The sequence below is a fragment of the Symphalangus syndactylus genome, chromosome 3 (genome assembly GCF_028878055.3).
Source record: "Symphalangus syndactylus isolate Jambi chromosome 3, NHGRI_mSymSyn1-v2.1_pri, whole genome shotgun sequence".
Classification (NCBI taxonomy): Eukaryota; Metazoa; Chordata; class Mammalia; order Primates; family Hylobatidae; genus Symphalangus; species Symphalangus syndactylus.
Window position 1 is genome coordinate 52,319,484 of NC_072425.2, and position 26,764 is coordinate 52,346,247.

Below are 26,764 nucleotides of genomic sequence, written 5' to 3' on the forward strand. Positions count from 1 at the left end.
GACTACTAGGTACATAATGAAATGAAGGCAGAAATAAAGATGTTCTTTGAAACCAACGAGAACAAAGACACAACATACCAGAATCTCTGGGACACATTCAAAGCAGTGTGTGGAGGGAAATTTATAGCACTAAATGCCCACAAGAGAAAGCAGGAAAGATCCAAAATTGACACCCTAACATCACAATTAAAAGAACTAGAAAAGCAAGAGCAAACACATTCAAAAGCTAGCAGAAGGCTAGAAATAACTAAAATCAGAGCAGAACTGAAGGAAATAGAGACACAAAAAACCCTTCAAAAAAATTAATGAATCTAGTAGCTGGTTTTATGAAAAGATCAACAAAATTGATAGACCACTAGCAAGACTAATAAAGAAGAAAAGAGAGAAGAATCAAATAGATGCAATAAAAAGTGAAAAAGGGGATATCACCACTGATCCCACAGAAATACAATCTACCATCAGAGAATACTACAAACACCTCTACGCAAATAAACTAGAAAATCTAGAAGAAATGGATAAATTCCTGGACACATACACCCTCCCCAGACTAAACCAGGAAGAGGTTGAATCTCTGAATAGACCAATAACAAGCTCTGAAATTGTGGCAATAATCAATAGCTTACCAACCAAAAAGAGTCCAGGACCAGATGGATTCACAGCTGAATTCCACCAGAGGTACAAGGAGGAACTAGTACCATTCCTTCTGAAACTATTCCAATCAATAGAAAAAGAGGGAATCCTCCCTAACTCATTTTATGAGGCCAGCATCATCCTGATACCAAAGCCTGGCAGAGACACAACCAAAAAAGAGAATTTTAGACCAATATCCTTGATGAACATTGATGCAAAAATCCTCAATAAAATACTGGCAAACCAAATCCAGCAGCATATCAAAAAGCTTATCCACCATGATCAAGTGGGCTTCATCCCTGGGATGCAAGGCTGGTTCAACATACGCAAATCAATAAATGTAATCCAGCATATAAACAGAACCAAAGACAAAAACCACATGATTATCTCAATAGATGCAGAAAAGGCCTTTGACAAAATTCAACAACCCTTCATGCTAAAAACTCTCAATAAATTAGGTGTTGATGGGATGTATCTCAAAACAGTAAGAGCTATCTATGACAAACCCACAGCCAATATCATACCGAATGGGCAAAAACTGGAAGCATTCCCTTTGAAAACTGGCACAAGACAGGGATGCCCTCTCTCACCACTCCTATTCAACATAGTGTTGGAAGTTCTGGCCAGGGCAATCAGGCAGGAGAAGGAAATAAAGGGTATTCAATTAGGAAAAGAGGAAGTCAAATTGTCCCTGTTTGCAGATGACATGACTGTATATCTAGAAAACCCCACTGTCTCAGCCCAAAATCTCCTTAAGCTGATAAGCAACTTCAGCAAAGTCTCAGGATACAAAATCAATGTGCAAAAATCACAAGCATTCTTATACACCAATAACAGACAAACCGAGAGCCAAATCATGAGTGAACTCCCATTCACAATTGCTTCAAAGAGAATAAAATACCTAGGAATCCAACTTACAAGGGTAGTGAAGGACCTCTTCAAGGAGAACTACAAACCACTGCTCAATGAAATAAAAGAGGATACAAACAAATGGAAGAACATTCCATGATTATGGGTTGGAAGAATCAATATCGTGAAAATGGCCATACTGCCCAAGGTAATTTATAGATTCAATGCCATCCCCATCAAGCTACCAATGACTTTCTTCACAGAATTGGAAAAAACTACTTTAAAGTTCATATGGAACCAAAAAAGAGCCCACATCGCCAAGTCAATCCTAAGCCAAAAGAACAAAGCTGGAGGCATCACGCTACCTGACTTCAAACTACACTACAAGGCTACAGTAACCAAAACAGCATGGTACTGGTACCAAAACAGAGATATAGATCAATGGAACAGAACAGAGCCCTCAGAAATAATGCCACATATCTACAACTATCTAATCTTTGACAAACCTGACAAAAACAAGAAATGGGGAAATAATTCCCTATTTAATAAATGGTGCTGGGAAAACTGGCTAGCCATATGTAGAAAGCTGAAACTGGATCCCTTCCTTACACCTTATACAAAAATTAATTCAAGATGGATTAAAGACTTACATGTTAGACCTAAAACCATAAAAACCCTAGAAGAAAACCAGGCAATACCATTCAGGACATAGGCATGGGCAAGGACTTCATGTCTTAAACACCAAAAGCAATGGCAACAAAAGCGAAAATTGACAAATGGGATCTAATTAAACTAAAGAGCTTCTGCACAGCAAAAGAAACTACCATCAGAGTGAACAGGCAACCTACAGAATGGGAGAAAATTTTTGCAACCTACTCATCTGACAAAGGGCTAATATCCAGAATCTACAATGAACTCAAACAAATTTACAAGAAAAAAACAAACAACCCCATCAAAAAGTGGGCGAAGGACATGAACAGACACTTCTCAAAAGAAGACATTTATGCAGCCAAAAAACACATGAAAAAATGCTCATCATCACTGGCCATCAGAGAAATGCAAATCAAAACCACAATGAGATATCATCTCACACCAGTTAGAATGGCCATCATTAAAAAGTCAGGAAACAACAGGTGCTGAAGAGGATGTGGAGAAATAGGAACACTTTTACACTGTTGGTGGGACTGTAAACTAGTTCAACCATTGTGGAAGTCAGTGTGGCGATTCCTCAGGGATCTAGAACTAGAAATACCATTTGACCCAGCCATCCCATTACTGGGGATATACCCAAAGGACTACAAATCATGCTGCTATAAAGACACATGCACACATATGTTTATTGCGGCACTATTCACAATAGCAAAGACTTGGAACCAACCCAAATGTCCAACAACGATAGACTGGATTAAGAAAATGTGGCACCTATACACCATGGAATACTATGCAGCCATAAAAAATGATGAGTTCATGTCCTTTGTAGGGACATGGATGAAACTGGAAACCATCATTCTCAGTAAACTATCGCAAGGACAAAAAACCAAACACCGCATGTTCTCACTCAAAGGTGGGAATTGAACAATGAGAACTCATGGACACAGGAAGGGGAACATCACACTCCGGGGACTGTTGTGCGGTGGGGGGAGGGGGGAGGGACAGCATTACGAGATATACCTAATGCTAAATGACGAGTTAATGGGTGCAGCAAACCAACATGGCACATGGATACATATGTCACAAACCTGCACATTGTGCACATGTACCCTAAAACCTAAAGTATAGTAATAAAAAAAAAAAGAAAAGAAAAAATGAAGATAGATACACAAAAACATGTTTTGCCAGCCAGGCACGGTGGCTCATGCTTGTAATCCTGGCACTTTGGGAGGCCGTGGTGGGTGCATCATTTGAGGTCGGGAGTTCAAGACCAGCCTGGCCAATGTGGTGAAACCCTGTCTCTACCAAAAATGCAAAAAAAAAAAAAAAAAAAAAAAAAAAAAAAAAAAAAAAAAAGAAAAGAAGGAAAATTAGCTGGACATGGTGGCTGGATGCCTGTAATCCCAGCTACTTGGGAAGCTGAGGCAGGAGAATTGCTTGAACTTGAGAGGCGGAGGTTGCAGTGAGCCAGGATCATGCCATTCCACTCTAGCGTGGATGACCGAGTAAGACTCCGTCTCAAAAAACAAAACAAAACAAGTTTTGTCTTATTTTTAATTGCTTTAAAAAATAATTGACAGTCTAAGGCAAAAATAGTAACAATTCCCTGAGACACTTGGAACATGTAAAAGTGTATGACAATTGTATGAAAATAATAATACAATGGTTGAGGGAATATAAAAGGAAAGTATACTGTTGTTCTTATAGTACATGTGAAATGCTTACTATTTAAAGTGAAGGTAGACTGTGATAAGTGAAGATCAAGGTAGAAGCAAGAGTCAATAAAATAATGACTAAAAATTTTTCAAAACCTGAAGATACCAATCCTGGCCGGGCGCGGTGGCTCACGCTTGTAATCCCAGCACTTTGGGAGGCCGAGGCGGGCGGATCACAAGGTCAGGAAATCGAGACCACGGTGAAACCCCGTCTCTACTAAAAAATACAAAAAATTAGCCGGGCATGGTGGCAGGTGCCTGTAGTCCCAGCTACTCGGAGAGGCTGAGGCAGGAGAATGGCGTGAACCCGGGAGGCGGAGCTTGCAGTGAGCCGAGATTGCTCCACTGCACTCCAGCCTGGGCAACAGAGTGAGACTCCGTCTCAAAAAAAAAAAAAAAAAGATACCAATCCTGTCTGAAAAACTACAGATCTATAATGAAAAACTAAAAATAAATTCGTAGTTAGGCATATAGCATTTAAATTGCATAACAGCAGAGATAAAGAAGAAAGAAACTCCAAAAAGAGAAGTAACTTACACAAGGTAATTGAATCTGGACTAAAATCCAGGTCCTCTCACCTGTGTTCAGCACCCTTTCTAAAATACCAGTCACTCTCCACAAAATGGGAACCCAGTCTAAAAAATTGCCCAAAAAGCTCAGATTAAATATTTATTAAGTAACTATAATATGCTCATTATTACAGCAAGAGAGATAGCTCACTACTCTTCCTTTTGTAATTTCCAAATAGCAGATGCTACTTCCAAACCATGGTCTGAAGAAAAGGAAATATGTGATCTCTGCCATGACACAACACATTCTTGGTATTCTCCCTACCTCTCAAACAGTTCCTTTTCTAATTCCTTTGCAGGATCCTTCCCTTCTATTCAGCCAGTATATTTTAGAATTCCTCAAGGCTCAGTTCTAGAGCCTTTTCTAGTTCCACTCTATATTCCTTCATAGGCAATCTCATTCCTGCTCAAGGCTTTAATTCCTACCCAATAGAAGATAATTCCAGTGTTCTATATCTCCCACCCCCACCTCTTCTGTGCTGCCTCTTTCTCATTTTTATTTTGGTGTTTTCAAAGGCACTCAAGTCCCATATGTCCAAAATAAAGTCATAATCTCATCTGACAATTGTCCTCTTCCAACCTTCCCTTAGCAGCAGAAGGGACCACCATAATCAAAGAGTTATCCCCTGTGAATCACCTCTAATCCCTTTTACTCAAGCAATCCCATGCCCACTCATTTTTGTTTCCTAATTATCTCCCAAATCCATCTAGCCAAGTACCATCATTTCAGCCCAAACTACAAACTTCTCTTGCCTGAACTGTTTTAAAAGACTAGTCATTGACTCGCTTGTATCAATGATTGCACCCCTTCATTCCATTTACCCGTAGCATCCAGAATAATTCTTTCTAGGATGCCACACTTTTGCTTTCCTCAGGCCCTGCTCAAAACTTTTCAGTAGTTTCACTTGGTCCTGGGACTGTGATAAAACTCTTTATACCAAATTCCCAGTAGTATGGACCTTACTTAATTTCCTAACCTCATCTTACACCATTCTTCTAGGCTCTTGCCTCCACCTGTCACTGTGGCCCTGTGTCAATTACTCACAAACACCATGCTCCCTGCTGGCAAAGTGCTCAGCAAAGTTATTCCCTCTTTGTTAGTTCACACCTACTCATTTTTCAGATGTCAGCTCAAGTTTCAGGAAATGATTTCATGTTCTCTCTGCTAGTCAAATTCCTGATAAACACTTTGGGAGGCTAAGGCAGGAGGACTGCTTGAGCCTAGGAGTTTGAGACCAGCCTGGGCAATATAGTGAGACCTCATCTCTAATTTAAAAACAAAATACAAAAATAATAAAAAACAAAAATTCTTGATATATATTTCAACAGCACTATGTAACTCTCCTTTGTAGCATTTAATATAGCCATAATTTTATATTTACTTCTGCCATTATTTGATTAATATCTGACTTCTCCACTAGACTGTCAATTCCATGAGGACTGAGGATTGTATCTTTTTTTGGCTCACATTTTAATTTTAATACCCAGCACATAGTGAATGTGCAATAAATATAAACTAAATGAAAGAATGATAGATATAGAGAATATGGGCTTAAATATAAGCCACAACAGTGGTGTTATACTTTCAGAGAAGGCCTATTTACTTACTAAGAAGAGGAAAAGGTAAACTTAAAACTGTAAACTGTAAATTTACTTTTTTTCTCTAAAAAAGTAAGTTTGTAAAATAGCTTACCTAGACACAAATTCACTTAATTCTGAGCATCCTGTGGGCTCCATTATTATGTTGAGGTCAGTAACAGCAGAAGATAATCTCTCCTTATTCTAAAATAAAGATAAAAATTTCTGTATCAAAGCACGGTAAGCTTCAAAAAGACAAAAATACTTTTGAAATATGCAAAATGAAATGCCACCAAATAAAAGGAAAGAGTAATCAAGACAAAAACAAAAAAGGAAGTTCAATCCCACTAATAATAACTGTAAATTAAAACAATAAGATAAGATGCTTTTTTTTTTTTTTTTTTTTGGAGATGGAGTCTTGCTCTGCCGCCAGGCTGGAGTGCAGCGGTGCGATCTCAGCTCACTGCAACCTCCGCCTCCTGGATTCAAGCGATTCTTCTGCCTCAGCCTCCCCAAAGCGGGGGAGCTAGGACTACAGGTGCCCGCCACCACGCCCGGCTAATTTTTGTATTTTTAGTAGAGACGGGGTTTCACCACGTCGGCCAGGATGGTCTCAATCTCTTTGTTGTTTGTTTTTTGTTTTTGTTTTGAGACGGAGTCTCGCTCTGTCGCCCAGGCTGGAGTGCGGTGGCGCGATCTCGGCTCGCTGCAAACTCCGCCTCTCGGGTTCACAACATTCTCCCGCCTCAGTCTCCCGAGTAGCTGGGACTACAGGCGCCCGCCACCACGCCTGGTTACTTTGTTTGTATTTTTTAGTAGAGACAGGGTTTCACCGTGTTAGCCAGAATGGTCTCGATCTCCTGACCTCGTGATCCACCCGCCTCAGCCTCCCAAAGTGCTGGGATTACAGGCGTGAGCCACCGTGCCGGGCTGTCTCAATCTCTTGACCTCGTGATCCCCCCATCTCTGCCTCCTGAAGTGCTGGGATTACAGGCAGGAGCCACCGCGCCTGGACGATAAGATGCCATTTTTTACCTATAAAATGAGCAAAGACTGGCCGGGCGCGGTGGCTCACGCCTGTAATCCCAGCACTTTCGGAGGCAGAGGTGGGCGAATCACCTGAGGTCAGGAGTTGGAGACCATCCTGACCAACATGGTGAAACCCCGTCTCTACTAAAAATACAAAAAATTAGCTAGGCGTCGTGGCGGGCGCCTGTAATCCCAGCTACTCGGGAGGCTGAGGCAGGAGAATCGCTTGAGCCTGGAAGGCAGAGGTTGCAGTGAGCTGAGATCGTGCCACTGCACTCCAGCCTGCGCAACAGAGCGAGACAGTCTCAAAAAGAGTAACAATAATAATAATAATAATAATAAATAATAAACTCGTGAAACAAAGCTTGGATTCCAAATAAATTATAACTTTAAAAAAAGTATTGAACTGTACACTTTAAACTCGTAAGTGATATGGTATGTGAATTATATCTCAATAGAACTGTTACCAGAAAAAAAAGGAAAGAAAGGAAAAGGAAAGCAAAAATCTCAGGAATACATCTGATCTCTTGGTCAGGTATGTGTAGATACATGTTAGATTTCAGCTTTTTCACCCCTTACGATAGGCAAAAAAAAATTTTTTGTTGGGTTACAGAATCCGGTTTAACAACTCAAAAGCTGACTTCAAAATATTGCTTTTCCATCTCTCACCTGCTTGTGGTACTGCTAACTAGGTCAATTCTCCCCAGCTGGTAAATAAGGGAAGAGACCTTATAAACAATCTGACCTCAAAGCCCCTACATGAGTCTCAGCACCACATTCCTTTCTACTATGGTCCACTTAAGCCCACAGTTCTCATTCTCCTCTACAACTGAAGGATTATGGGTAGAGATCTTTAGGGAAAAGGTGCCATTAAGTTGGTCCTTTTTTTTTTTCTTTTGTTTTTTTTTCTGAGACAGGGTTTTGCTCTATTGCCCAGGCTGGAATGCAGTGGTTCAATCACAGTTCTTTGTGACCTTGAATTTGTGGGCTCAAGCAATCCTCCTGTCTCAGCCTCCCAAGTGGCTAGGACTATATATGTAAGCAACCAAGCCTGGCTAATTTTTTTTTAGAGACAGGGTCTCGCTATGTTGCCCAGGCTGGCCTTTAATTCCTGGGCTCAAGCTATCCTCCTGCCTTGGCTTCCCTCAGTGCTGGGATTATAGGCGTGAGCCAATGTGGCCAGCCTAACTTTGTAAAACTTCTAAACCTCTCATGAAGCACCCTGTATTGGATTTCAGTGTTTAGAATCAAATGTCATTAATATCAAACAGATTTTCTTTGGAGCCTATGATAATGGAATTGTATTCTCTTTCATTTAAAAAAATTGCTTATTTTTTGAATAATTTTGTTCATTTCATTGGGACAGAAGCTATGGAAACATACTTAACCTGCCACTTTCCCCACAAACTCCTACCAATCTAATTGACTATATTGCTTGGATTATGGAAGGCTGATAAATGTTAATTCTGATGGCCTTACAACTCTTCACAAATGTAGTACTAAGAACACCAGAAAGTAAATCTGGCCAACAGAGCCCTATGTCCCAACCATCTTGGACAGCAATAGCTGCACCAACATGAGTAATCATTCAAACTCTCTGGATCCATTTACTTATAAAATAATAGGGTTGACCTAGACAAACTATAAGTCATCACTTTGTTCTAACATTCTATTAACATGATTTGAGGTCATGTTTAGTTCAAATATTATATTAATATAACTTTATTACAACAATATTCTGTAAATTGAGGGTTTTACTATTTAGATTACTTTTTAATTTTTGGATAGCTAAACCTCTCCCTCTAGTGGAAATTTTATTTTTAAAAAATGTTTTAGAACACACGAAGTTGCTGTGTCATTTCTTTTTCTATCAGTCTTCACAGTAAAAATGTAAAAATGTGCTCAGTACGTAAAATGGTAAAACTATTTTAGAAGGCAATTTGCCACTATCAATCAGAATTTATAAGTTTCCTTTGACCCAGCAATTCTACTAGATATGTTTCTAAAGGCATACATACACAAGTTGGTATAGAATATGCTAGAATTTACCATTAAATAATAAAAATTTCGAAAACTTTTCATCAAGTTATTTTATCAGAATTGTAAGCAATAAAGAGAAATGAGATAGTCCTTTGTTTTTCCCTCCCCATGTAAGAACTCTTGGTGCCTCTCACACAACTGATTCCAAAAACCCTGTTGAGTCCACAGCTGTCTGTAATTTCTTCCAACACCTTGTTTACCAGTCCTGGTCTTCAAGAAGAATCATAAAATCTAAAAGGCTCAGAGAGAACTGAGAGTTCTTAACACAGCCAGGGAGAACACACTCTTTCTGTAGCACTTTGTTAGTAAAACCAATCAGTCCCAAAACACATACATACTTTAAAACTTAAACAATGACAACTCACGTCTCTTTAGAGACTCAGCAATTACTAGGTTCTATGTCTTTCAAAGAAGATATCAATAGTTCCTCTCCTTAGATTTTTTTTTCCCCCTGCATCCCCTAAAGCATATAGGACAGAAACTGCTAGTAGTCCCCTCTATTTATGCTTTTTTCTTGCCCCAGTTTTTCACTGGCCATATGGCCAAGCATAAGGAAGACTAAATTCCCGGCATCCTTTGCATGAACTTGTTGGCCAATAGAATATAAGTGAAAATGATGAGTGTACAACTTCCAGAAAGTGTCTTTTAAAAGAATAGGTGAGCCTTTCTTTGCCCAACTTCTTCCTGATACATGGAATGCTAATATGATCATTGCGCCATGACTTGAAGCCATGTGTGGCCGATGGTAGAACCTGATTATGATAAAACCACCATATTAGCCCTTGAAAACTTACAAGTTTACTTAAGTAATAGTGAAATTACTCTATTATACCTTTATTTTTAAGTACCTTAAAAATACTTTTTTTAAAGTTTTACCTTTATTTTTAAGTTTTCTGTCAGGCCCAGCTCAACTGATTCTAATTCATTCAGCATGTGAGCTAACAGTATAATGTCAGGCCATTACCAAGTGGTCACAAAATTTTCAATCATGCTTTCATGGCAAGAGGATGAGAATATTGGCTTAAAATACTGTTGAGTTCTGGGTCAGTGCCAACACTGTCTGTTAGGAGGCAGAGTGTGGCCAGAGCAGCAGGGGCTGCAGGACCTCAGTGGCAGGACATCCACTGTCTGGCTTCTGTCCTGTCTGTGCTGCCCTGGGGTGGCTGCCCAGGCCCAGCAGGCCAAACCATGTGGTAGTTCATGCTAGGAATGACTCTGGTCAGGCAGCAGTCATTCTTCAGGAGCATATCACATTATCAGAAATGTCTTCTACACCATGACCTCATCCTTATCTGACTCAGGAAGGCATCAAATTACTATTTGATACTTTCCATCAGAGGTTTAAGGTGACTGAAGTATGCAACTTAAATAAAGTGAAGATATTGTAGTCTATGTTGGATATTATAGCCTATGTTATGTCTCAGGCCATAGCCCCACTAAGGAGCATACCAATCAATCTTAGGGTACAGCCCATCCTGGAAGGTACAACTCCACTAAGAAGCTCATTCACCTCAATGTCAGAGGATAATCTTTCCCTTTTCACTTGGATTTGTGGACAAGCTTCTCAAGGACAAGACTAATTCTGCCCACAACGGAGCTTCTCTCCACATAACCTATGAGGCAACTGTGAAAGAAATAAACTCTTACAGTAGAAAAAGCCTGCAAGACCCCAAGACTGCTAGGATTCCCCTGAGCAGTTTCCTGGACATATATACAAGAGTGTAGATGTTTTCGGAGATGGAAGTGGACCACAGGATTATGATTCCACCATCCTGCCATGGATTGCAGGCCTGGCCCATTAATGGATGCCAGCATACAGAAGAGCATTCAGTAGATTACCACTCTCAGGTCAAGTTCACATCAGCCACAAAGAAGGAAAATATAGTGAGTCAGACTATGAAACCTTTTACAAAGGGACAACATCCAGGAGTCCCTAAGCCACCTAAAGGAAAAGCCTGGGATGGTGGCACAGGTTGCCCAGCCTAAATGATACCAATCCATTTGGGTCCATTCTCCACTTGAGTCTTCAGCAAATGATCTTTGTGGTCATGTGATATCTCCTTGGTGACCTTGTACATCCCCAAGGCCTGGTGCCCATATGGGAACAATGTCAGTCCCCTAGAGCCACTTACCACCCATGCCCCTGACACACTGAACATGCTGAAATGTGTTTTGTATCCTGCTCAAATGGCCTTGGCAATGCTACACTGCACCTTTTCTTGGTCACTTTGGCAGTGTCAGAGTGATACTCAGTACAAGCTGGGAGCTTTGCCATCAAATGAGGGGGTCTAGACAACCCCTAGCCCATCCTCAGCCTGCCAGAGCCAGTAATAGCAAATGGAGACTTGGATTGCAAAGAGAAGCAAAACTTCCAAACCCAGGTAACTGTACCAAATCCTTGGGACTAGTTAGGGAGTGGCTATCTGACACAGAAGAAGGAAAAGTCCTGACTCCATAACCAACTCCTGTCTCATACAAAATGGGAAACTTGGGACTGTTTTTGTGGCTAAGGACACTGATAAAAAGGATAAGGAATCCTGGAACATGACCCTGAATATAAGCAGGCAGCTTGTCCACAGAACTCAGTTACAACAACTACTCTACACCAGTTTAGTTATCTGATGAGCTGAGGCCAACGCAGCCTGACAGCCCTTCCCTGTTCTGTTCCTCCTCTTTGCACACATTCCCTGTTGGCCCAACTGGCAAAACCAACTGGTTGAAACTGCTTTCTCCTCTTTCAACTGCTTTCTCCGGCTTTCAACTTTTCTTGGAGTCAGCCTTTGAAGGTGGCTGAGCCCTGTTCTGCTGCACCCTGGCCAGTGGGGCTACTTAGTATCATTCTGTCTGCTTTCACTTTCCTGCTTCGTGATATTATGTGAAGGTCTTAGCCAAAGGGATCTTCCTCCCTTTGTTGTGTCTCAGCAGTTCAGTACAATGTACAAGATCATCCAGCCCCAAGGAGCATTCAAATGGCTGTGGTCCCAGATGACCACAACTTCATGAGAGGCCCTGCGCAAGGACACCCAACTGAGTGGCTCCAAAATTCCTGACCCATACAAAATAGGTGAGATAATTAATAAATATAGTCAGCCCTCCCTATCTGTGGTTCCACATCCATAGATTGACCAACTGCAGACCAAAAATATTTGAAAAAAAAAAAATCTACAGATGCAGATGGTTGCATCTGTACTGAACATGTACAAGTTGTTTTTCTCATGATTCCCTAAATAATACACTATAGTAACTGTTTCATAGCATTTACATTGTATTGGGTATTAGAAGTAATCTAGAAATGATTTAAAGTGTAAAGGAGGATGTGTGTACATTATAGGCAAATACTACACCATTTTATTTAAGGGACTTGAGCATCCGTGGATTTTGGTACTACAGGGAGTCCTGGAACCAATCCCTCACAGATACTGAGGGATAATTGTATTTTTGGTGGTTTTTTTGTGTGTGTGACAGAGTCTCACTCTGCTACCCAGGCTCGAGTACAGTGGCACAATCACAGCTCACTGTAGCCTCGACCTCCTAGGCTCAAGCAATCCTTCCACCTCAGCCTCCGGGCTAGCTGGGAGCACAGGTATGCACCACCACGCCTGGCTAATTTTTTATTTTTTTGTAGAGATAGGGTCTCACCACATTGCCCAGGCTGGTCTCAAACTCCTGGGCTCAAGCAATCCTCCTGCCTTGGCCCTGCAAAATGCTGAGACTACAGGTGTGAGCCACCATGTTTGGCCTATTTTGGGTTGTTTTAAGATGCTAAATATTATGGAGATTGGTTAAGCAGCAACAGATAACTAATAGATATTAGATGGCTGGCATATCACCTAACTACTGATGACACCCAGGACTATTCCCACAACCTCATGGAATTGCACTGGAAGCCCAGGAGCATCTTGCTACCTGTCCTTCAATAAAGCACCTATGGCTTTCACAACAACCCTACCATATGCAGTTGCTGGGCTGTTAATACCTGAAATTTTGAAAATGTACCACTTTGCACAAATGTGCTATGAATGGGGGCCCTGGCTCATGAACTCCTCTTCAGCTCCACCACTGTTGAAGGCTGGGGTGTGGGAATTGTTTATCTCATAGCAGAAGTATCTCTGTTATCACAACATGCTTCTTAATTTACCTGAATTTCCAGAATCTGAAATTCAAGTTGAAATGTAACCATGTGGCAATTTCCTGATAATCTGTGTCTCTGTAGAACTTTTCTTATACCTGTAAACCAGAAAAACAAATATTTTGTTTGCAAATAACCATTTTCTTCAAATGCGTATTATTTAATTTTGTGTGAATATCTACAATACATGTGGGTATATGTGTGAAAGTGTGCATTAGCAATTACATTGAAAAACTCTGGAAGAACGTACACCAAATTGATTATCTTTGCAAAATAAAATTAATGATAACTTGCGTTCTAGTTTTCTTTTTTTTTTTTTCCAGACAGAGTTTCGCTCTTGTTGCCCAGGCTGGAGTGCAATGGTGTGATCTCGACTCGCTGCAACCTCCACCTCCTGGGTTCAAGCAATTCTCCTGCCTCAACCTCCCGAGTAGCTGGGATTACCGGTGTGCACCACCACGCCTGGCTAATTTTTGTATTTTTAGTAGAGACAGGGTTTCACCACACTGGTCAGGCTGGTCTCAAACTCTTGACCTCAGGTGATCCACCCACCTCAGCCTCCCAAAGTGCCGGGATTACTGGCATAAGCCACCGTGCCCGGCCAAGTTTTCAACTATACCAAAAGTTATGGTAAGTAGTAGAAATGTACTAGTATAACCCTAGACAAATTTGAATCATGTTAACTATTCAATGGTTTTTATTTTTTCAACACTATCTAGTTCTTAAAGGCAGTAAATTGAATCCATGTGTTCACCTCTGCCATCTCTCAAAACTTCACTAAAATAACAGTGATTTTTTTTTTTTTTTTATTATACTTTAGGGTTTTAGGGTACATGTGCACAATGTGCAGGTTTGTTACATATGTATCCATGTGCCATGTTGATTTCCTGTACCCATTAACTCGTCATTTAGCATTAGGTGTATCTCCTAATGCTGTCCCTCCCCCCTCCCCCCACCCCACAACAGTCCCCGGAGTGTGATGTTCCCCTTCCTGTGTCCATGAGTTCTCATTGTTCAATTCCCACCTATGAGTGAGAACATGCGGTGTTTGGTTTTTTGTCCTTGCGATAGTTTACTGAGAATGATGTTTTCCAGTTTCATCCATGTCCCTACAAAGGACACGAACTCATCATTTTTTATGGCTGCATAGTATTCCATGGTGTATATGTGCCACATTTTCTTAATCCAGTCTATCGTTGTTGGACATTTGGGTTGGTTACAGTGATATTTTTGAGATATAACATGCATACATTTGAATGCATAAAATGCCCTATTCTTAAATATACAGCTCAATATTTCTTTTTACACGTGGTTATCCAGGTAACTACTACTCAGATCATGCTACAGGAATTTTATAGAACCTATAAGGTTTCCTCATATCCTTTCCCAGGCTATACCCCACCCCCAAGAGGTAAGTAAGCACTATCCTGACTTTACGTAGTCATCTAGTAAATGCTAATGATGTTACTTTTAGAAGGGCATGATTCTACAAGGATAAAGGGAACAGGGAAGATAAGAGCAATCTGATTTGGGAAGCTGGAAATCAGATGGATGCACTAGATAGCACAGGGACAAGTGAAAGTGACCTGGTAGAGCCAGGAAAACTGAAACCTAAGCCAGCAAATGAGGAAAACCCAGAAGCAAGTTCATTTACATAGCAGAACACGAGATGGGTATTATGAATCAGCAGCACAAAGTACCTTTATGGGAGGTGAACCTGGGGTTCAAAACAGGAAAACTGGTTAAAGATTTGTTCAATAAGTAGTTAGGAAAAAAAAGACAGAATGGTACAAATTGACATAATTTGCCTCCTAATTAGATGTACTGGTAAGAACAAAACATCACTTTCATAGTTTTCCTGCCAAAATTGCCACAGGAATGTCATCAAGAGGAAACTATCAGAAAAAAATGAGATTGAACAACAATCTATAATACAAGTGGTCTTCAAATATGTCTATGTTGTAAGAGACAGAGAAGGATGACCAGATTAAGGAGACTAAAGAGACATAACAGATAGATGCAATGCTTAATCATGGATTAGATGTGGAATTGTTTAAACAAATGGCTATGGAAGACTCACTATGGTTAAGATGTCAGTTCTTCCCAACTTTGATCTGTACATTCAATGCAATCCAATCAAAATTCCAGCAAGTTACTTTCTGGATATCAACAGAATGATTATCAAGTTTATATGGAAAGGCAAAAACTCAGAAGAGCCAGAATAAACTTCAAGAAAAATAAAGTTTGAAAACTTAAATGACCTGATTTAGAGACTTACTATAAAGCTACAGTAATCAAGACAGTATGGTATTAGTGAAAGAGTATACAAATAGGCCAATAGAACAGAAGAGAAAGTCTAGAAATAGACTCACACAGATATAGTCAACTGATCTTTGACAAAGGAGCAAAGGCAGTTCAATGGAGAAAGAATAGTCTTTTTAACAAAAGGTGCTGGAACAAATGAACATCCACATGCAAAAAAAAAAAAAAGAATCTAGACACTGACTTTATACCTTTCACAAAAATTAACTGAAAATTTATCACAGATCTAAATATAAAATACAAAACTATAAAACTCCTAGAATATAGGAGAAAATCTAGATGACCTTGGGCTTTGTCCATAGAAATAAATGTGCCAAAAATGCGGTAAAGAAAAAATGCAGATGGAATCCTGGAAATAATCTACAGCAACCACTTTATTTTGCACATAAGAAATCAGACCCAGAGAGACTTACTAATTTGTTCACTCTCCAGGCTTTATTTTTTCTTTAAGTCCAGGCTTTATTTTTTCTTTATGGATGAACACTAAGCATACATAAATTGCATATAAATATATAGTATGATAAATTTTCAGTTCGGTACTTTTTAACTTGAACACACTGATTTTTATTTTATTTTATTTTATTTTATTTTTGAGATGGAGTCTCATTCTGTTGCCCAGGCTGGAGTGCGGCGGCACCAGCTCCACTCACTGCAACCTCTGCCTCCCGAGCAGCTGGTACTATAGGCATGTCCCACCACACCCTGCTAATTTTTGTGTTTTTGGTAGAGACAGGCTTCACCACGTTGGCCGGGCTGGTCTCGAACTCCTGACCTCAAGTGATTTGCCCGCCTCGGCTTCCCAAAGTGCTGGGACTACAGGCGTGAGCCACCGCAACTGGCTTTTTGTTTTTTTTGTTTTTTTTTTTGAGACAGGGTCTCACTGTCACCAAGGCTGAAGCGCAGTGGTGCAATCTCAGCTCACTGCAACCTCCACCTCCCAGCTTCAAGCCATTCTCCTGCCTCAGCCTCCTGAGCAGCTACAGGAACGCTCCACCACACCTAGCTAATTTTTGTATTTTTAGTAGAGATGGGGTTTTACCATGTTAGCCAGGCTGGTCTTAAACTCCTGATCTCAAGTGACCCTCCCACGTAGGCCTCCCAAAGTGCTGGGATTACAGGCATGAGCCACTGCACCTGGCCTGATTTTTATTTTTAAATAATGAGTAAGGGTGTATTTTTAACAAAGTTCACAGACAGCAGAAGAGGATTAGTCCTTCAAAACAATCAATCCATATATATCAAGCCCATCTACACATTTTTAACAACATACATTTAAAGCTAATCAAAAGACAAGAATAAAAATTATAAATTAAAATACTACTCTTGGCCAGGCGCAGTGGCTCACACCTGTAATCCCAGCACTTTGGGAGACTGAGGCAGGCGGATCACGAGGTCAGGAGATCAAGATCATCCTGGCCAACGTCGTGAAACCCCGTCTCTACTAAAAATACAAAAATTAGCCGGGCATGGCAGCGCACGCCTGTAGTCCCAGCTACGCGGGAGGCTGAGGCAGGAGAATTGCTTGAACCCAGGAGGTGGAGGCTGCAGTGAGCTGAGATTGCACCACTGCACTCCAGCCTGGACGACAGAGGAAGCCTCTGTCTCAAAAAAATAAATAAATAAATAAATAAAAATTTTAAAAAAACCTACTCTTATTACTTTGCAGTAACACTTAATTTTGGACTCCAAATTCCATTACTTAGTTTGTAAACCAACTCTTACAGAATCAAAATGGAGAATTTAAAAGAATCATCATAGGCACTAAAGGAAATTCCAAAAGAAGAGTTCTTTTTTTTTTTTTTTACTTTGAGATGGAGTCTCGCTCTGTCCCCTAGGCTGTAGTGGAGTGCAGTGTCGCCATCTCGGTTCGCTGCAAGCTCCGCCTCCCGGGTTCACGCCATTCTCCTGCCTCAGCCACCCGAGTAGCTGGGACTATGGGGGCCTGCCACCACGCCTGGCTAATTTTTTTTTTTTTTTTGAGACGGAGTCTTGCTCTGTCGCCCAGGCTGAAGTGCAGTGGCGCAATCTCGGCTCACTGCAAGCCCCGCCTCCCGGGTTCATGCCATTCTCCTGCCTCAGCCTCTCCGAGTAGCTGGGACTACAGGCGCCCGCCACCACGCCCGGCTAATTTTTTGTATTTTTAGTAGAGACGGGGTTTCACTGTGGTCTCGATCTCCTGACCTCGTGATCCGCCCGCCTCGGCCTCCCAAAGTGCTGGGATTACAAGTGTGAGCCACCGCGCCTGGCCCCAAAAGAAGAGTTCTGAAAATGTTTGGAGAAATAAAAGCATAGCTGCAATAAAGTCTACATTCTTCACACATGATTATTTTGAAGGAAATCAAGATCATTTGATTACCTAGCTTCAGCTACATTCATTAACACACCACAGAAACTGTGTCTGCCCAACTAATAGCTATGGAAAACGATAATGACTTCAAAAAGCTCTTTGATTACGCCACTGCACTCCAGCCTGGGTGACAGTGCAAAACTCCATCTCAAAAAAAACAAAACAAACAAACAAAAAACAAAGGAAAAAGAACAAAAAAATAAAAAACAAGATATTTCTCTTCCAGTACCATTACTCTTGCTAAATTACTTACAATTAATTTCAAGAAATTCCTACAACTACTTAGATTTCTGCTTTAAAATGATATTTCTTCTTCATAATTTCTATGTTTTTCCAAGTTTGCTAAAATGAGCACATATTACTCACAGAAAAAAAGCATTTCAACTCTTGTGATGTCCCTGTCTGAAATCTCCCAGACCACATTAGCTTTGTCAAGACTCTACGCCTAATCTTCATGCTGCAACTTTTAAGCTAGTAAAAGTCTTATACCTGGCCTATCCTCATTCTCTATTCTCTCTGCATTCCATCTCTTCCTTTCAAGCAATTTAAGTCTCCAAATTCCATCACTCTGTTTCTATATGTAATTGAGTCTCCCTGCAGTGGCTGCCCAAGACCCTCTCCGCTGTCATGAGGGTAATTTTCAGTGGAAAAGTCAGGAAGCACACTAAAAATGATTTCTGCTTTTGGGAATGTTATTCTTGACCAACCAAAGTTCTTGACATCCAGCTGCACAGCTGCAGTAGCTTCCCTTTATCTCTTAGTGCATCACAGATCTTTGGCAATAAGATCTAGTCATTGGGACCAAAACCTTCCTTCCAGCAAAAGGTCCAGCTGCTAAACATTTATCTTGGCAGCTTTCATGTCAGTGCTGAATAACTCCTAAGATGTATAAATTAATTGTGCTGTTGTTCTTATAATCATTATTCATTTATTACTATTTACTTGACTATTAAGGTACTTAATGATAGAAACTGTGTCTGTTCTTGTCCATCAGGAAGGAGAAGGTAAAAAAAAAAACGAAAGAAAAGAAACTGTGTCTGTTCTTTAATATTTACCTCAGGCAGCTTTTTTTTTTTTTTTAAATGGAGTCTTGCTCCGTCCCCCGGGGTGGAGTGCAATGGCGCAATCTCAGCTCACTGCAACTTCCACCTCCCGAGTTCAAATGATTCCCCTGGCTCAGCCTCCCAAGTAGCTAAGATTACAAGTGCCCACCAACACATCCAACTAATTTTTGTATTTTTAGTAGAGACAGTTTCACCATGTTGGCCAGGCTTGTCTCAAACTCCTGACCTCAGGTGATCTGCATGCCTTGGCCTCCCAAAAGCTGGGATTATAGGCATGGTCATGGGGCCTGGCCCAGGCAGCTTTTTGAACACCGTGATGTTCAAAAGATATGTGAGTAAACAAATTTACCACAACCATACTTTCAAATACTTACCTTGTAGAATTTTAATTCAATATTATGACAACCAATTTCTTATGCATAATAAGGTAAGCTTCAGTACTATGTCTAGATTAAAAAAAAATGCTTACTCTTTTCTGTCATCTCAGTGCTTGTTAGGTCTTCTGTCTGCTTCGAGTGATTTCTTATATTGATGCCAGTAAGCGTACTTAGAAATGAAAGTTCTGATTCTAAATGTCCAAGCTGATTTTTCAGATCTTTTGAAGACTTCCATCCTTCCAAATTGAATTGGTGTATGGCTTGAAAAGATTTTCTAAAAGGCAAATATCAAAAATAATCACTCCAATTACTAACACGTTTCATCTAATACCCCCATTTTCCTCAAAGCATTCCCATTTTGTCCCTCTTACTCTCTTCCTATTAAGTCACCTTCCCCCATTAAAATAAAAAAAATTAAAAAATTAAAAAGAATTTTCTCAAAACCAGTGTGGTTACTAACACCGCATCTTTTTTTTTTTCTTCTTCTTTTAAAGAGATGAGGGTCTCACACTGTCACCCAGGCTGGAGTGCAGTGGTGTAATCATAGTGCACTGCAGCCTTGAACTCCCAGGCTCAAGGGATCCTCCCGAGTAGCTGGGACCACAGGTATGCCACTGTGCCTAGCTAATTTCTTTTTCCTTTTCACAGAGACAAGGTCTGGCTTTATTACCCAGGCTGGTCTTAAACTCCTGACTTCAAGCAATCCTCCCGCCTCAGTCTCTCAGCGTGTTGGATTACAGGCATGATCCACCATGCCCAGCCCACAATCTTTAATTTCAACAAAAAACATGTGTAACCAAATTATACTTCCAAATTTCCACATATTAGAAACGCCTTTCAAATAAATTGTAACAGGAGTACTTTGCAAAATTACAATGTGAGTTCCGACCCATGAAATTCCAGCCTAAATGTCTGATATAACTCTCAAATTATTATTATTATTATTATTTTTTTTTTTTTTGAGACGGAGTCTCGCTCTGTCGCCCAGGCTGGAGTGCAGTGGCGCAATCTCGGCTCACTGCAAGCTCCGCCTCCCGGGTTCACGCCATTCTCCTGCCTCAGCCTCTCCGAGTAGCTGGGACTACAGGCGCCCGCCACCACGCCCGGCTAATTTTTTTGTATTTTTAGTAGAGACGGGGTTTCACCATGGTCTGGATCTCCTGACCTCGTGATCCGCCCACCTCGGCCTCCCAAAGTGCTGGGATTACAAGCGTGAGCCACCGCGCCCGGCCACCTCTCAAATTATTTTAAAAGATGTCTTGAAATTAAAAAATAGGCCGGGCGCAGTGGCTCACGACTGTAATCCCAGCACTTTGGGAGGCCGAGGCAGGTGGATCACGAGGTCAGGAGATCAAGACCATCCTGGCTAACACGGTGAAACCCCATGTCTACTAAATATACAAAAAATTAGCCAGGCGTAGTGGCAGGCACCTGTAGTCCCAGCTACTCAGAAAGCTGAGGCAGGAGAATGGTGTGAACCTGGGAGGCGCAGCTTGCAGTGAGCAGAGATTGCGCCACTGTACTCCAGCCTGGGCGACAGAGCGAGACTCCGTCTCAAAAAAAAAAAAAAAAAAAAGAAATTAAAAAATAAAATCAATTAGCTAACTTTAATTTCTAAAAGCAAACACCACAGAACGTTTTATAGTAAGAGATTTATCAGAAAAAGAAATAGCAAATCTCTTTAAACATCACTATGGCCAGACATTCTTCATTGAGAACATATAAATATATTTTCCTTGAGAAAAAGAATGAAATTTCAGTTGGCCTGGTGCAGTGGCTCACGCCTGTAATCCCAGCACTTTGGGAGGCCAAGGCAGGTGGATCACTTCAGGTCAGGAGTTCGAGACCAGCCTGGCCAACATGGTGAAACCCCTTCTCTACTAAAAATACACAAAATTAGCCTGGCGTGGTGGCGGTCGCCTGTAATCCTGGCTACCCAGGAGGCTGAGGCAGGAGAATTGCTTGAGTATGGGAGGCAGAGGTTGCAGTGAGCCAAGATCATGCCACTGTATTCCAGCCTGGGCAACAAAGTAAGACTGTCTCAACAACAACAACAACAACAACAACAAAGAAAAGAAAAAAGAAAAAACTTAAACTTTTTTAAAAAAGAAATTTTAGCTAATAATTGCATTAGATGTTATTTTATTTTTATTTTTTGTCATCCATTATTTCCTTTAAACACTCTACTACATTCTACACTGTTGACTTTTCCTGTCAGCTTAAAACATCCCTTCCTTGGATTCTTGGGCATAATTATCCCAATTCTCATTTGCTATCTTGGGTCGGCTTCTTGTCTCCAACATTAGAGGAAAACCCTAACACTCTTACTTCTGCTATCCTAAATATGTATTCTTTCATTCTGCAGGAACACTAAATGATTAGCCTTAGCTCCTCTATGCCAGTAACTCTAAAAACATACCTCTAACCATATATCTCTTCTTCCTGCAAGGTAGATCTAGGTTGATAGCTCACCAAATGGTTTCTCTTAGAATCTGCTTTTCCTCTAAATTACCCTACATATGTTAATAATAAAATATTTCCCTTAGTATGTCAGGCTCTATACATTGTAAGTTATCCTTGGCTCCTTCACTTGCCTGACATCTGAACTTACTGCCATCCTTTCTGCTCCCTCACATAACTATTCTTCCTTTTGTATTTCTAATTCTACTACATTAACCAATGCTCTTATGACCTTATACCATCTCTACACAGAATAATCTAACTCTATATTCTTCACACTGAGAATACAAGACTTAATAAATTCTGTAAAATTTGTTTCAAATTTTGTTTTAATGCTAATTTAAAATGTTAATGTAAGTATATTCTGTATCATGAAACTACCACAGCCTCTTTTGCATTTGCCATCATAGACTGATACCCCTACAAATTACATTAAATATAGAAGTAAAGGAAAAAAGAACAGACTGGGCGCAGCAACTCACTCCTGTAATCCCAGCACTTTGGGAGGCTAAGGCAGCCCAGGAGTTCAAGACCAGTCTGGACAACATGGCAAAACCCCATGTCTACCAAAAAATACACACACAAAAAAACAAAAAAATCGGGCCGGGCGCGGTGGCTCACGCTTGTAATCCCAGCACTTTGGGAGGCCAAGGCGGGCGGATCACGAGGTCAGGAGATCGAGACCACGGTGAAACCCCATCTCTACTAAAAATACAAAAAATTAGCCGGGCGTGGTGGCGGGCGCCTGTAGTCCCAGCTACTCAGAGAGGCTGAGGCAGGAGAATGGCGTGAACCCAGGAGGCGAAGCTTGCAGTGAGCCGAGATCGCGCCACTGCACTCCAGCCTGGGCGACAGAGCGAGACTCCGTCTCAAAAAAAAAACAAAAAACAAAAAACAAAAAAAAATTATCTGGGCATAGTGCCTTCAGCCCCAACTACTTGGCTGGTGGAGGGTCACTGAGGCAGGACGATTGCTTGAGCATGGGAGGTGGGTGAAGGTTGCAGTGAGTCATAATCATGCCACTGCACTTCAGCCTGGGCAACAGAGTGAGACCCTGTCTCAAAAAACAAGACAAAAAAGAAAAAGAAAAAAGAACAGAGACAATCTTCATATATAAATGATGAGCGGCCGGGCACGGTGGCTCATGTAATCCCAGAACTTTGGGATGCCGAGGTGGGCAGATCACCTGAGGTCAGGAGTTTGGGACCAGCCTGCCCAACATGGCGACACCCCGTCTCTACTAAAAATACAAAAAATTAGCTGGGCATGGTGGCGGGTGCCTGTAATCCCAGTTACTCGGGAGGCTGAGGCAGGAGACTCGCTTGAACCCAGGGGGCGGAGGTTGCAGTGAGCTGAGGTTGCGCCACCACACTCCAGCCTGGGCAACAAGAGCGAAACTCTGTCTCAAAAAAAAAAAAAAAAAAAGCCATAAATATAAATGAGCTTCTGACAAGTGAACACCAAATGTCACAGCAAGCTATGAGTGAAAATTTCAAGGTATTTCCAATAGAGCAAAGTGGTAAGAGAACCAAGTCATCATTAAAGGCTGGATATGCAGAACTCAAAAAAGAACGTGCAGTTGTCAGAGTGGCTAGTAGGGAGTTCGCGTTTAATAGGTATGGTGTTTCAGTTTTGGGGGGATGAAAAAGTTCTGAAGATGGACAGTGGTGATGGCTGTACAACAATGTGCATGTGTTTAATGCCATTGAGCTGAACACTTAAAAATGGTTAAAATAGTAAATCTTACGTATATTTTGCCACAGAAAGAAAATCTGCATATTCTTATTCATAGCAGCTATTTAGTTTGAGCAAAATATTTGTGTATTTCAACTAATGATGTTAGTTTGAGCTATTTTGGATTTGTTTGAATTTATTCACTTTGTGGTTTTATTATTTGTAAGTCTGTCTTCATAACATAAAAATTTTTTGTCAGAATTACGAGCTTGCAAGAATTTTTTTTCCTTTAAAATGAATCTGTACATGAGTTTAAAGGTCAATGGTCTACTAATGAGTGTTAGTTACTATTATAAGGCAAGTACTCTTCTAAATGAACTACATATATTAACTCAATTAGTCCTCACAGCAACCCAAAAACTTGGGTATAATTTTACCATGGAGGAAACTGAAGCACAGAAAGGGAGAGCTCACTTAACCAAGATCATTCAGCCAATAGCAGAGACAGGATTTGAAAGCAGGCAATTTGGCTCCACAGTGTGGACATATGGATATAGCTGAATAGTTTAGCTCCAATTTTCCTACCTCCAATCCATCCAACCACTTATAATCACTTAAAAAAAAATAGCTTGATACATAGGTCCCAATCCTCCTCCTCCTCTATGGTGAAAAGAAACCTCACGGTTAAATCCAAACACCCTGGACTGACATTTAATGTCTCCCACAATCTGGACTCTTCTGGCTTTCCAATTTAACCACTGAGAAGTCCCAGATTATATAAATAATCTACTAAGAACTGAAAATAAAATCCTACCCCACCCCCACAATCACCTGAACCGACTCCCTCTTGGTCAAGGGGACCCCAAAGAAACCTTAAAAACTCAGTTCTTAACCATGACAGGATGGGAGGTCAGACACACCTTGTTATATCCCTTCCTATTTGGGATGTAGACACAACAACTGACCAGCATTAATGTTAAAATAGAGATCGTAAGAGTTGCAGAACAGACTCTGTGGCAATAAGATACCAAATTATAAACAAGACCTAAGGCCATGCCAGGCAAGGGTTAAGTCACATACCCCCTATATTTAAAAGAATGAACTATGTTCTAACTGCCACAATATTTTTTTCACTAGTGGCTAAACAAGCACTGGCCTCCAGATAAGCAATATTGAAATAATTGCAGTTCATCCACCACCAGATGCTAACTGATTCCCCCGTTCCACAGGCTTTGATAGGACAAAAGAATGATTTCAAAAATTTTCTTTTGATAAGATCAACAACCATGGACTTGTTCTAACAGGTTTACAAAGCCTGGTACTTAAGTACCTTTGCTCCCCTCCTTCAACTTTTGACGTACAGGGCCTAATTGTAATGCATCTAAATGTTAAGTCAGCTTCCCAAAATGAACAAGGAATGCATGTAATACGCATTTTTATTCAGTACACGTGAGCACATCTCCCTTCGTGAATATTCATAGCCCCTCCTATAACTTGTTGAGTATGTATACCTAGCCCACTCATCCAGCATAAATCCCTGCCCCAACCCCTCCTCCTCCAAAGTGTGGGCCTTTCTGCTTTGCCTGAGACTATGCTTCCCAGCCTGTCAGGATGGCCAGTTTGCAGGCTGTTAACCCTTTTTAAGAAATAGTCTCTCTAAATTTGCAGATCTCATGATTTTTCAGTTGACACTACTATGGGGACTAATGAAATCTTGTGGCCAGTGAAGAAACTATTTTTCCCCGGTTCTTAAACTTTCAAGTGTGCGCACAAATCCTGTTAGGGCAGGGTATCTTTTTTAAATGCAGATTCTGATTCAGTATGTCAGGACGTCGCTCTAACAAACCGCCAGGTAATGCTAAAGCGTCCCATCTGTGGAGCACACCTAAAATAGCAAGGGTCTTTAATACATTTACTCTCATTAGTGGAGGAGCACACCTTTTTCCTCTCTCTTTTACCAGTCACAGCTTCCTCTACTTTCACGACCGCACGCAGACATTTTCTGTAGATCTCCTCCTTCCCATTTTCTACCAATTCTTCAGTTAGCTCAGGAAAAATCTCATTCTTTCTGCACCTATGTCAAATTAGTCTTGACTCAAAAATTGAAGATAGTTTATGTTTTCGAGAGACTTCTATGTTTGAGATGATGATACATAATTACGGTTGCAGAGCTTTTCTCTCCCTCTCCTTCAATAAACCAAAAGTGCCCAGACTTTGGAGTAAAATTTTTGTGTCCCAATCCATCTCTGACAATTCCTTTCTCTGGAATCTTGGACAAGCTACCTAACTTCTCTGAGCCTCAGTTTCTTCAACTATAAAACAGGGCTAACAGTAGCACCTACCTCAGAGGAATGTCAAATTCTCCTGCAGTCTGTATTAACTACTTTTCTTTATATCAACTTACTTTATTACCGAAGTTATTTTTCAAAGGAATTTTTATGTCATCGTAAACACAAAGTCATTATCACTTGAGATGGTTAGCTGACCCATCAAAACAAATGCCATGAAACCAAACAGCTATTAAATCCCAACTAGAGACACCCCTGCATACTGGAGGCGGAATTATCTAGCTAGGGATATAGTCAAGACTTCCTCCTTGTCAGTCATGCACACAGACGACTGCAATTAAACGAGTAAATACCCTGCAATGCGTTTACAGCAGGGCGCCGTACGCGCTGCTCCCAACTCTAGGCCATCGTCATGACAGAATCAATGCCAGTTCATGCCCACATTCTAGGGCTGGGAGTAGGAGACCGAGGATGTCTGTGGAGATTCACCCGCCTGGCCCGGGAACCCTGGCCAGCGGGCCCTGGGGGATTTGGGGGGTCACGTACTGGACTCGGGACTTCTCTTCCCAGGGCGCCGGTGGGTCTTCACACGCTCGCCGCAGGGCCGCGATCTCAGCTTGCAAGGCGCGCACCTCTGCCAGCTCTGCGTCCATGGCGCGTTGCGGACCGGAGCCAGGCGGTAGCGCAGCTGTCACTCCGACCCGCGCGCTTCACCGGCGCTTCAAGCCTCGCGCGCGATCCCGGCGCGGACCATCCTGGAACTCACGCGGAGGGGAGGCGTGAGAGCCCCGCGTGACCCCAGCAGCCCTGCACGTCCAACTCCGCGCTTGCACGAGAGCCTGGGTCCTCCGCGTCCCCGCACACGTTTCCCTGGCTGTCTAAGCCGTGGCTATACTTTCTCGGGAGAGCGCGTTCTTTGCTACTCCAAGCCCAAGCGCTCCGCTGCTCACCCCAGCCGGCAGCCTTGGAGCCGCCCGGCCTCGTGCGTCACTAAAGAGGCAGGGCTGGGATCACGTGGAGGGGAGCGCCTCTTTATTTTATT

General features: G+C 41.4%; 1 protein-coding gene across 3 annotated transcripts in view; it reads right to left on the reverse strand.

The window, feature by feature from the left end:
- CENPP (centromere protein P) overlaps nt 1–26,762 on the reverse strand; it is a 289,893-nt gene extending 263,131 nt beyond the window's left edge. The window contains exons 1-4 of one of the 3 annotated variants that reach the window (XM_063636263.1): nt 26,269–26,733; nt 19,393–19,574; nt 13,200–13,288; nt 6,108–6,196 (exon numbers count right to left, since the gene is read on the reverse strand). In XM_063636263.1, coding sequence (XP_063492333.1) covers nt 6,108–6,196; nt 13,200–13,288; nt 19,393–19,574; nt 26,269–26,375 — 467 coding nt within the window. In that variant the 5' untranslated portion in view covers nt 26,376–26,733. Of the gene's footprint in view, nt 1–6,107; nt 6,197–13,199; nt 13,289–19,392; nt 19,575–26,268 lie in introns of all 3 variants that reach the window. The other 2 variants (XM_055271954.2, XM_063636262.1) reach the window with 2 other exon arrangements.
- Between the last annotated feature and the right edge of the window lie 2 nt (nt 26,763–26,764).